The sequence below is a fragment of the Mycotypha africana genome, assembly GCF_025528875.1.
Source record: "Mycotypha africana strain NRRL 2978 chromosome Unknown BDF20scaffold_25, whole genome shotgun sequence".
NCBI lineage: Eukaryota > Fungi > Mucoromycota > Mucoromycetes > Mucorales > Mycotyphaceae > Mycotypha > Mycotypha africana.
Window position 1 is genome coordinate 11,911 of NW_026515749.1, and position 13,125 is coordinate 25,035.

The 13,125-nt window shown below is 39.1% G+C and overlaps 1 protein-coding gene and 1 non-coding gene across 2 annotated transcripts; both read left to right on the top strand.

Moving 5' to 3' along the window:
• Positions 1-2,732: 2,732 nt before the first annotated feature.
• BDF20DRAFT_903644 (uncharacterized protein) lies at positions 2,733-3,067 on the top strand (the record flags this gene model as incomplete). The annotated part of the gene is made up of 1 exon (XM_053082935.1): positions 2,733-3,067. Exon 1 carries the CDS (start codon positions 2,827-2,829, stop codon positions 3,064-3,066), a length of 240 nt encoding a protein of 79 aa, XP_052930556.1. The 5' UTR covers positions 2,733-2,826.
• Positions 3,068-10,840: 7,773 nt separating this feature from the next.
• Positions 10,841-10,913, top strand: BDF20DRAFT_t171. Its single transcript has one exon. It is a non-coding gene; the product is annotated as a tRNA-Lys (tRNA).
• Positions 10,914-13,125: the final 2,212 nt, after the last annotated feature.

Here is a 13,125-nt window from a genome sequence, read left to right on the forward strand (position 1 = left end):
TCAAATACGACATTGCCCCCCCCTAGACGGGTGTTGGCGGATTTAGGTACAACAACGTCGATCATAAGGAGTTGAGGTAGATGGTATGGTTTGTCTGATTTGTGTCGTCATCAACAAATGCAAAGTGTCATTCGTGTGACAAGTGCAAATGAGGATACCAAAAAAAAAAAAAAATTGTGTATTTGATTTTCTTTTCCTTTTCCAAAAGAAACGGAAAGAAAATAATCGAAATGCAATAGACGATTTGTCAACATCTACTTGCGAAATCTAGTTTTGTCCGTAGCAGGAGTATAATTATGGTTCGAGGTACCCTTAGATTTACGATTAAACGCTTTATGACCTGGACTATTTTGTACCGCCTTAGTTCGTGGTGAAGTCCTTTGCGAAGTACGTTTCGGTTTGGAATTTGGAGATGAGGAACTGGAGATGTCAGTCGAATCAGCAATCTCTTCGATCTGCGTCAACATATGACCTTTGTCCATCACATCGAAGGGAATTTCAGATTCCTCAGTCGTGAGTTTGTTCAATTGAGCAGCATCCTGTTTAGGCACACTACCCTTCAAACGTCGCCAATAGTTGATAATGGCTTGAGGATCTGTGAACATATCTGCAGTAATCCAACTGTCGTCGGCAGCAGTGTAGTTTTTCCAACGTACTTTATATTCTCTTTTACCGGGTGCACCACGATGACCAACAATGGCATCGAATTCATACACTTCCTCTGATGAGACAACTGCATCTTGAGATACCAGTTTTAACTCGGATGGTGTAAATTCGCGTGGCAATAACAGGCCAATTTCATCACGAAGGGTGTAATTACCATGATCTGTCTTACGAACGACTTCATATGGACCTTCGTAGACAGGAGCGAGTGATTTTTGAATACCCTTCTTGCGGACAACCACAAAGCTACCCACAGGAAAGTCAACCAGACGATGTTTCTTATCGAACTGCTCTTTCATCATTTTGTTATAGACCTCAGTGCGTTCCTTGATGGCAGGAAAGACAATGTTAGACATATATTCGATGCGTTTGAGTAATTCGTCAGTACTCATCGGCTCAATGTCATCTTTGGGGTCATTATAAAGAGGATATTCATTTGTCATTTTACGCGCAAACATCAGACAAAATGGACTGGTTTGTAAACGCTTGGAAATTTTACAATTGAGCATCAATTGTACGGAATTGATTAACATATCCCAATTATCCTCAGAGTTACCTAGGATCAATTTGGATAACAATTTCTTTGTATTTTGGACAGCACGTTCAGCGCCACCATTACTTTGAGCATAATAAGCCGTGCTTAGACGCTTATCAATTTTCATGGCTTCACAAAGTAGGTCCAAAATTTGGTTTTTCCATTCAGCACCACGATCAGAATTGATGATACGAGGATAACCGATAAGGGAAAAGATTGATATGAGTTCACTCGCAACCGTTTTAGCAGACTTGTCAATAATAGGACGAAGAATCACAAAACGAGTAGCTACATCAAGTAAAACCAAGATGTATGTATTATTTTTAGAAGTGCAGGGGAAAGGTCCACACAAATCCATTTGATAATGCCAACCTGGAGTATAACAGTATAATGGTTTCAAAGGGTTATATCCACGCTTGGAAATGACGAATTTTTGACACGTAGAACATTGTTTGACAATTTCAAGTGCGTCTTTCATGATATTGGGCCAGTGCATACCTTCATCTTGTCGTATACGCTTAACAATGGCTTCAGCACCAAAGTGACCGAATTCATGTGCTCTTTTCAAAATATCAGAGCGATCGTCCTCAGGAGGAATGATGTAACTGTCATCCATATTTTGGACATAGTTGATTTGAATGTTTTCATCCACATCACACAAGTAATTGAGTTGTTCATCCAACGTATCATGGATGGTGCGGATTGACCATTGTTTGATGCGAACGCTATTATTCGCGAGAGGTAAGTCATCATCAACTAATTCGTTAGATTCGACTTCGTTATCATTATTGCCGATATGACAATAAAAGTTTTGAAAGTTGGGAATTCTTTCAATGTTGATTAGTTCATTTTCTTCAATGAACTTGTCTTTGTTTGTCTTTATGATTTTATTGCCACTCTTCTTTTTCTTGAGAGCTTTGGCCTTTTGATTACGGTTTTGCTGAAATAATTCAGGAAACAAAGCTTTCTCATCTTTTTCAAAGAGAACACGATCCTGTTCCTGGGGAAACATACGAGACAATTTATCGCTCATTACATTTTCGACGCCAGGAATCCAGACAACTTTCATATTTGGAAAGGAGAGAATCACTTCCATGTAACGCATCATCATCATGGACAGGTGTTTGGTAGTAAAAAGATATGATAAACTTCTGTGATCCGTATAACATGTGAATGGTTTCGATCCATGCAGAAATTTATAGAATTTTGTCAATCCAGTGGTCAATGCCAAAAGTTCTTTTCGGGTCACACTGTAATTGCGTTGGCTCTTAGACAAAGCCTTGGATGCAAAAGTGTTGTATCGATGAAGAGATCACTGCTGAATATTACATAATAAAACCGAAGTACGCTTCGTTATTGATAGTTATAATTAAATGGCAGGTTACTTCACGTACATGATCTATTGGTACTTCAGTCTAGAATTTACATTGTTGATTGAGGTGACTTATCCAGTTTCTATTAGCCTCTATAACTATTACCTTATAGAGTGAGAGGTCTTTATTTGCTATTCCGCAGACATTATTCTATTCCAGACTCCACCTATTAAAGGTCGTAGAGGAGGTACACTAGATTCGGTGATCACTTTATTGTAAATTTATAATCTTCATCACGATTATGGTAACCATTGAATGCCCATGTCGATTATATCCTCTTCTCTACTGGTTCCTATAATGGACGCTATTAGTATCATTCAGAACCAGTCTATATACCCAATCACTTGTTGTCCGATAGGGCAATCTTTATATTGCCCGATACTACTAAGTCCGACCAGTCAGGGTCGAGTTACACATTTCTGTTGCTCTCTTTCGGTGTTCCTGTCGCTGGTGTTTATTGGTCCTTTCTCCGGGTTACAAGATCAGTTAACATAGTCCATGGTGAATAGGCCTGTATACCCACTCCGTAAAAGATATAAATACCAGTTGATTCTGTTCATCTAGACGAACTTCATCTTAATTTTAAGAAAGAAATAAACTTGAACCTTCCAGAGTTTTCACAGACTTGTCACTGTTTATTTCCTATTTTATTTATATTTTGATCTTACCGATCCAACAAAAAGCAATATATTTGATTGTTCTTGTACCCTTTTCTTTATCGACATATTCTTGGAACAAACAAGCACCAATTGAATACGCACTAGCGTCTACAGCCAAACTGAATTCATGATTCAAATCGGGATGACTTAAGACAAGGTTTTCTTTTATAATTTTGATGATGCTATCGTAATGTTGATGCATCTCAGGGGTCCATACCAGCGTTTTCTTAGTGCTGTAACGTAAGTGATCAAGCGGAGCCGTCAATGCACTAGCTTGTGGTAAATGAGCACGAACGTATGACACCCAACCACAAAATTTCATCATGGCTTTTGCTGTCATTGGTTTTGGCCAATCGTCGATGTTTGTCAAACGACGAGGATCAATGGATTTTCCTTGCTCTGAAATACAGAAGCCAAGTAAATACACAGAGTTCCGAGCAAAATGAGTTTTTTCAACATTGATAGGCATATTGTTTTTTGTCAATGCCTCAATAACACGTTTGCAGTGTTCCAAATGAGATGGTAAATCTTTTGAATGTACAACCAAATCATCAATGTATATACATACAAATTGTTTCATATCCTGGAATATTGTTTCCATAACATTCTGAAATATACCAGAAAGGGATTTCAAGCCAAAGCAAGCACCTCTAAATTGCCAGCTTTTGCCTTCAAAAGTAAATGTTAACTTGTGGCGATCTTCTTTAGCAATTTCCAATCTGTGGAAAGCACCAGAAATATCAAAGACACTGTAAATCTTTGACTCGCGCATCTCATGATAAATGTCATCGATGAGAGGTGTGTTGACGTTTGATACGTCTTGTATCCAAACAAATTCTCCATTTTTGTTTACCTGAAGGGTCGGGGGAACCCTTAGGTGCGATGGTCAGAGGACTATTAAAACCGGATGGTTTAGCAGGCTCAATAGTTCTATCATCTGCCCATTTTTGAATTTGTTCTCTTACAACAGGTTGAAGAGCATAAGCGACAGGGTACTGTCTAGTGTAAGCCACTGCATTAGGAGCTGTTTTCAAATGTACGATTGCCTCAGGAATCGGACATAAATTGTGAAGATTGATTTCTGCATTCGCCTTAATATACGGCTGAAGTACCTTCATGAAATCTTCATACTCTTGTTCAGAACATGATTTGCTAACATTTGGAATATAAACCTCGTGGTTAACGGAATCTTCGAAAATAAGTTCTTCTCTGTCTTCGAAAGAAAAAGCAATATTTTCTATTCTGATACCAAGTTTAGGAATTATATCTCTTCCCAAGAGTACCGGTAATTTGCTCATGTTTTCAGGCATTTCCATAACCTCAAAGGAATGGAGAAATCCGGGCTTACCTCTATATTTGACTTCGAGTGGTTGCGTTTCTCCTTTACGTTCAGACGAAACGTTTTTGCCCACATATGTAATCTTACCCTTTGTAGGAATTAATTTGTCAAATATAGATTTATCTGCAAAATTGAAGTTTTCATTGATTATTGATTTTTGAGCACCTGTATCGAGCATACCAATTAATTGTTCATTGTTGATGGTAATAGCAGGAGAATAAGGTGTCATGTTCTGAACCTCTTTTTCTGTCAAGTCAGCAACATGAAAGCAGACAATATTTTGGTTTTTGTCCTTAGCAAACAGATAATTTTTATTTTTAATGTTATCATCTGATGGCAAGGGTTTGAATTTAGAATGATAAACGCTAGAATTAAACTTATTATCAGTGAGAATTTCACTGGTAAAGCCTTCAGCAATTTCATTTTCGAGATTACTATAGAAGATATTAATCTTATCAGTTCCATTTTCATTAAGGTTAAAGTTTTCATTGTTCTTTTCTGAAACATGTAACTGTACCTTGTTATGACGGCGATCGTTTTGCTTGATCAAATACTGTTTATATTTATCACTGTGCAAATAATCGATGCAACGTTTTAAGTGCTCGTAGGAGAATGCCTCCTTTTTGCAATAATTGCAAAGGTTTTTACCATTAGCGGGAGCGGGACGTTGCTTTTTCTGAAAATCGTTTTCAGAACCGGTTTGTTTTCTTTTAATGCCACTATGGCTCGTCTCAACTTTCTTTTTTGGCGAAACGTCGGTAGCCAAGGCATGGTAAAGGGCTTCCTGAATAGGACCGTAATAAACTTCAATGTGTTTATATGCGTCCTCTAGCGTATCAGGGTAATAAGTCGCTTTGGGGCCCTTATCGTTGTGTTTCTTCAACGATTTTTTAACCTCTTTTTTCGTCATAGGCAAAAGAGACTCGACGAACAAAGCAACAGCAACAACAGAGTTGGGGAGAGGGGCGCCAGGAAGACGGTGAATGGCTTGTCTATAGCGATCCACATAGTCGCGCAGAAGCTCAGTTTTCGACTGGCGCATCGTAACAAAATTTTCTATTTTGTTACTGGGTGTTGAAAGGTACCCAAAGCGCTCAATAATGGCTTCTTTGATGCTTGACCAGTTCGTCTTTGCAGGCCTGGGGTTGATATTGGTTTCATACCAACGGCTGTAAATGCTATTTTTACTAACCAAGAATGACGATACTAAATACTTGCGCCAGCATGCATTCAGATCACAATCATGGCTTTGTAAAATTGTTTCAAAGGCCGTAGTGAATGACTCAGCGTTCTCGTACGAGATCCTACCTTCGGTTTTAACCTCAGGCGCGTCGTCTACCAACTGAAACAGAGGAATTTCCCTGAGAGGAATGTGCGGGTGCGCATACTTTGATTGCGCAGTGCCGTGGTTTGAAAATTTTTTATGAGGTGGCTTACCCTCGTTAATCAAATCCTCCATCAATTGACGAAGCTCATTGATGGTGTTGCGCATGTTCTGGACTTCGGAAGCATCAGAAGTCGTTGAACACTTTAAGTGCAACTGGTTGATTTGAGTCTTATACCGTGCGATCAAGACATCGTTTGAAATGATAGTCAAATTATGACCATCCAACTCAGGGGCATTAATGTTAATGCTATTGTTATTATGATGCGAATTAGTTTCATTGCCAACATCATTATATGCAAAATTAATTGCAGAAGTAGAAGGGTGCATGCTTTCTGCATGTCCCATGGTTTTATGAACCGTCTGTTGGGACGATCCAACACCGGAAGCAGTGGGAGCAGAAGGGGCAGAAAGAACAGCAGCGTCATGCATCTCTGTGTCTTCGGACAGAGAGCTGTCGTAACCGAAGAGGTCGGCAGGAGAAGGAGAAGAAGGTTCGTAGTTGCTTGCAGTAGACATTTTTGTTACAGTAAGGTTCTTCGTTAAAAAAATTGTGGTATTTGACGACTTGTGGAGTTAAATATCACTTAGTTAAAACAATAAAAAGTTAACGAGATCAAACTAGTACGTTTTTATTTTGAATCAAGTTAAGTTCAAAGAGAAGAAAAATATCTACTGCAAAAATTTAAATATCTTCTTCATATTGCGGAACCTAGAAACTGGCAGCTGAGTTATTCTACTCAAAGAAGACGTACGTCTTCTGAACCGTAAAAGAATAGAATTCTCCCTTGAGGAGATTACGCATCTACCCGGAGCGGGTGGACTTGTAAACGTATCCATGGCTTGATCTAGTGATCATGCAACTAACCTATTTTCCCGTGCTAACCATTATGTAGCACTGCTTGCAGGAAAATAGAATTAATTAGGAAAATAGTATTCGTGCGTGGTGTTTGAGTTGAGTGAACAGTTATTGTAAAGGATGATCACAACCTATTATCTTGTAATCATTCTTTATGCCGAAGGCAGAGAATAGTACTTATAACCTATTATACCTTGGTGTTGAATCAATATATCCTGCATGTCCATATATTAATTCTACTATATATCCTATGTCATATAGTAACGTATTATAGCAAAATAAGTAAACTATATATCCTAAATGACAACCTGTTCAGCCTTATACGAGGTAGCTAATCTCGTATAAGAATCATCACTTATTCTATATTCGTTTCCTACTCTACTTTATATTATTTCCGCAGTAATGAGGTGTGAGGATCTTGTATAATTTGTATACGAGTTCTCCACATCTCATATGATGCTGTCAACTAAACACAACACTTAATTCACGGTACTCATATATTAGAGTTTATGTAGTTTCTAATTATTTCTGGTTTGCAATATTGTATAATTCATCTTTATCATTCATAAAGTGAATTATATCTTTAATATTTGTATATCATCTACCCTCAAATACGACAATGGGTGTTGCTTCCTCTCGCGATTATACACCATCTGAATTAAAGTTGGTTTCGCAAGATGCACTTGTTTCGCAGGATGAGATCTATGAATTCGACAACATTGTTGGTCATCGTGGCTCTCCAGGAAAACGTGAATATCGTGTTCGTTGGAAGAATTACGGTCCTGAAGATGATACATGGATTACTGCTGAAAACTTCACTGACCCACAATCCATTGTGGAATATTGGCGTCATGTTAAAGGTAGTGTGCCTAAACAAGATTCTGTACTGTTAAACCAGTTAATGTCTGGTGAACATGACTACTCCACGGTGGAATTGACAAAGAATGGCCCGTTGATTGAACATGTTGAGCAATTTGCTGATGCGATCACGGATGTACCCAATTCTCCCATTCCTCTTCAACAACAACAGAAATCTTTTAAACGTCCCACTCGCCGTACAAAAGTGGTAGCGAATAATCCTGCCCATCAAGCTTTTCGTCGCAGTCCTCGTGGTCGTTCCATGCGCACATTTGAACCTGCCATTGACAAAACTCGCTTCCGCAAGTAATCAATCACTTCTGTCATGTACATCTAATGTCTTTCACTAGTGAAAACAAATAACAAAGTACAAAACCAACAATGAACCCTACAAATTTTTATTTTTTTTTTTTTTGTATTCCATTTGCACAATTGCAATACGTCACACATTTTGACAATCTGCCAATTGCATTTGTCTACAACAAACTCACTTAAACCATCTTACTGCTTTCCCATCTACCTCATCTACTATTCTCCATCGACGCTAAGTTGCATCTTTTCAGATCAACAACCGTCTAACGGGGGGGCAATGTCGTATTTGAGGCACGATGGCAATATTACCGTCACTTACAAAACTGTCCCAATGTTTCGTACTTTTGTGTTTGAGTGGTTCTGACGTATCGTACAACTTAACTAAATGCGACGTATCTTAGCTTAAATGAAAGCCCTGGTCATGGTGAACATTTGAATATTGTCATTGGCGGTGATTGAATCATATTATGCTTATAACTGATATTTGAAAACAGACTATACATTGGGACAGTTTTGTAACATTTTTTAAGTGATGTGATTCTTTATTATAAATGTGTTTAATACTTTGTCCAGAGACCTTTATTCCTAATACAAGCTTGTATACGTCGAGGCATAGACTCTATGACCTTTTGGCACTCTTCTACTTTGATGATGTCATACCAAACCTCACGCGAACGCTCGAACAACTCATTGACACCTTTACAGGCTGTTTCATACTCGTTAAGACGTCTTTTGAGTAAAGCCCACATATTTTCAATTGGATTAAGGTCTGGTGACTGTGCAGGCCAATCCATAGTCACATAATCTTGCCCTTGCAGGTATTCCTTGACCAAATTTGACGTATGTTTAGGATCATTGTCTTGCTGGAAAATGATTTGATCACGACGGTACCCTAATTTTTCGCTCATATCTCGAATGCTGTCTTCCAATTCGTCGCGGAGTATGTCTCTGTACAATGTTTTATCCATATTGCCATCAATTTTGCACATCCAACCCACTCCGCCATACGTAATAGCACTCCACAACATGATGCTGCCACCACCACCTTTGACTGTCTGCTTAACATGGTGACTTTTAAGCGTCTCACCGTCGCGAACCCATACCCAGACACGACCATCGGAGTTAAAACGATTTATTTTAGTTTCGTCAGTCCAAATAACGCGTTTCCAATCGTCGGTGGTCCAATCCTTATGTGCAATGCACCATGCAAGTCTCTTCTTCCGATTCTTGTCACTAAGTAATGGCTTCTTAGGGGCCTCCAAGGATCCCAAACCGGCCGCTTTTAAGGCCCGACGGACTGTATTCGGGTTCACCTTGATACCATGATCCGTTTCGAGGCGTTTTGCAACTTGTACTGCATTCCTAACGCGATTTTTTGTGACTTGACGCACGCAGTAACGCTTATCTGCATTAGATAACTTGGCAGGTCTTCCTCCAGGACAAGCCTTTATGAGCGGACAAAACTGTCTTTTCACCCGATGAACACTACTCTTACCCACTCCAACTTCTTCCGACACTTCACGTACCGATTTACCTTGATTAAGCTTAGCAATGATGCTGTCAACCTGGGATTTTGGGAGAGACTTCATTATAGACCAGTAGAGCAGAATTCGGAGTCAGAAAATTGAGAAATAAGAATTTGAATGTGTTGGCAGACATTTCAGGGCAATGTGCAGCAAATTTTACGTAGATTGAAACTCTCTACCGACTTGTGGTTCAGTTATTATATCGCTAGACGGTCAAAAATAAAATGTTACAAAACTGTCCCAATGACAGGCCCGCTTTCTAAGACTCAGTGCTAGCGTTCAATGTTTTAATCACCGCCAATGACAATATGCAAATGTTCACCATGACCAGGGCTTTCATTTAAGCTAAGATACATCGGATTTAGTTAGGTTGTATGATACGTCAGAACCACTCAAACACAAAAGTACGAAACATTGGGACAGTTTTGTAAGTGACGGTATTCTTTTACGGAAACCTCTGATTCACTGAGTATTATTTGACCATAATACATCAGTGTCAGCTATAGATCCCGATACAATCATTTCGTAGACAGCAAACACAATAAGTCTTTATTAATAGCAGTAATTTTAGTTTTCTTTTCTTTTTCTTTAGTTTGTTTTTGAAAGAGAAATAAAGACGGTGGTTTGATTTCGTTAAGCTTTCGTGTTTATTTTCTCTTGTGTTATTCTTTACCTTTTACTTCATAATTAAAACTAGCGAATACCACATCGTGTTCAGACATGCGCGTTTCAAATTGTCCAAGGCGTGACTGAACATATTCTATAAACGCTTGGGCAGTTGCAGGGGTGAAGGTACCCTCAATTCCAGCGATTCCAGGAGAAGATGGAGTTGCCATTAACGAGATGCAATTGTAACTTTTTTGCAAAGAGTCGTTCAATCAGGCTGAAAATAAACTATATGGGTAAATGAAATACGCTGATTCGAATGGTGTTAACTAGAGTTCGATCCAATCAGTAGTTGTTGAGATATGAGCGATTTTCTTTTTTTTGCTGAAAAAAAAATAGCAAAAAATTAAAAATATCGGGAAGTGATATACTTATATCGTGAATAGAGGAGTATAAAGCTTCAGGTGAGACTTTATAGTACAAATTATGGAATCAGGTAAAGGCCCCTTTTATTCAGATCAAGTTTTCTACTACTTAAATACTTTTCTATTCTAAATTACAACATCCGCTATCTTCATTAAATTATTGCACACCACCTTGAGTCGCTCAGTTTATATCATTTTTCTTATTTATACTCCGTCCAATCATATTCACTTCTCTAATTCACGTGATTGAGTTTTAATTACTCCTCACGTCAATCATATCTCCGCATATCAGAAGAGATTGGCCTAGCTAGCTCAATCGGTAGAGCGTGAGACTCTTAATCTCAAGGTTGGGGGTTCGAGCCCCCCGTTGGGCTTTTTTTCCTGCATGCTTTTTGTCCATGCTTTACCTGAATATCCTTTATTAATGAAAGGAGATAACTTGGTCTTTACTGATTTCCTTTTGTTTTCTTTTCTTTTGTTGTGTTACTGTTGTGTTACCCTTAGATAAATTAGATGTAACTTAGAATAAGTATATATAAGCAACAATTGTATAAAGAATAAAACCCCAGTCTTTTCTCCTATCATCAAACTTCGTGTCTTCGTCGCTTTGTGCACGACATTACCCCAATAATTAGTTTAGTTTAGATGTAACTGTCACGTTCTGACCTCTAATTCATATAACAATCTGAGAAACAATCCAGATTTACTGCCTTTACCAGTTATAGTGTACTGGAACAAATAAGATTCCAGGCACACTGGGACAAATAAGATTTCATCAGGCACACTTCAACCTTACTGGTAATCTAGATATATCTCAGTGGCGTTGTACAATTCATTAACAGGAACAATATTACTCGGTTGTCACTACTACTTTCTTAATTCCACTATAAGCTCAGTTTAACCTCGCATTCATATAAAAGACCATTCAATTTCTAAACCAAAATAAAATCATCCAAGAACTATTGTTCGGTCTCGCTGACTCACTCAGTCTCTACATATAAAACTCATTAAACTATAACTCCTGATATTTAAGAATATCACATTTTTTTCAGCGAATTCCTCAAGCAACTCAAAAACTTATCAACTCTTACTATGTCTGCCTCTACCAACAACTCTGTCGCTTCTTCTACCCCTGCTGTTACTCAAGAACAGTTGAACTCCCACATGGATAACCTGGACATAACCATGCAAGATGGTCCTGAAGAATCTGTCAACACTGAGGTAATCCTCACTGATGGTGTTCAACCCAGCTCTCCCATGAGTACCTCTGGTTCCGTTGCTGTTCTACGTACAAGACTGGAAAACTTAACAAATGCCATCGCTCTAGGTTTCATGAATAAGACTCCTAAACAAGAATTGGATGCTATGAAGGCTGAAGCCAACGAGACAGCTGAATACATTCAGTATCTTGAAGGCCTCCAGAAGGTCTACCAAAACGAACAAGTCATCATCAACACCCCTCCTACTGGTTCTACTCCTACTACAACGGCCAATGATCGATACCGCTTCTTGATCCCAACGGATTTACCTTACTGGCAATGGCAAGGTAACGTTTGGAAGGAATCTGCTGATTCACATGAGTCAGTGGAGGAATTGCTTGACAACTTCTATATAAGTGTGACATCCACTGGTCTGGATATCGACCAACATTGGGCACGTCTCATGCCAATCCGCATGAACAGAGACCAACGCTCATGGTTCGAACTATCCCTCAAAGGCCGTGATCTCACTTGGAACGAGGTTAAAGCGATCGTCGTAGAAAATTACGGTACCCATGATACTGCGGCTGAAATTGACAACAAGGACAAGCTTCTCTCTCTTCGTATGAATCCGCACGAAACTGTACAAACCTTTTCTGACCGCTTTCAACGGATTCGCCGAGCTGCCAAGTGGGAAGATGACATCACCACCGCTACTATCTTCAGGCGTGCCCTACTGCCTCCACTTCGAAAAGAAGTTGCTCGTACCCTCCTGAACCTTCCGCGCAATGCGCAAGACACTGTTGGAAAAGTAGTTGCCAAGGCAAGACTGGTCGCTTCCTCTGATATTTGTAACAATGGAACCACTCACCCTGAAGCAACTACCAATAGTCGTAAATCTTCTGCATCTTCTTCTTCCTCGTCTGACACCATTTCATTTGTACGCCAATCCGGCAAGATGAATGGTACCAACAATGGCAACAACAATCACCTTGGTCTCTCCAAGAAGTCTACTGGTTCTGGCTCAATTAAGAAAAAGTCAAATCAATTCTGGTGTAACTACCATAAAAAGTGTGGCCATACTACAGAAGAGTGTAGGGAATTCAAAAAGGTTTTAGCCAACCATGTTTCGTCGTCCGTTTCCGCTTCCGCTTCCGCTTCTTCCACTAACTCGGTATCACCAGCACCTGTCTCCTTTGCAAATAAATCAAAAAATATTTGCCGTAATTGTACTGATAATGTACAATGGTCCCGGGAACATGCTTCTAACTGCCGAAGAGATAAGGTTAACAAGCCGGCTCCAACCAGAGCATTCCGTTCAGCCTGTGGTATTCGCTAGTTTTAATTATGAAGTAAAAGGTAAAGAATAACACAAGAGAAAATAAAC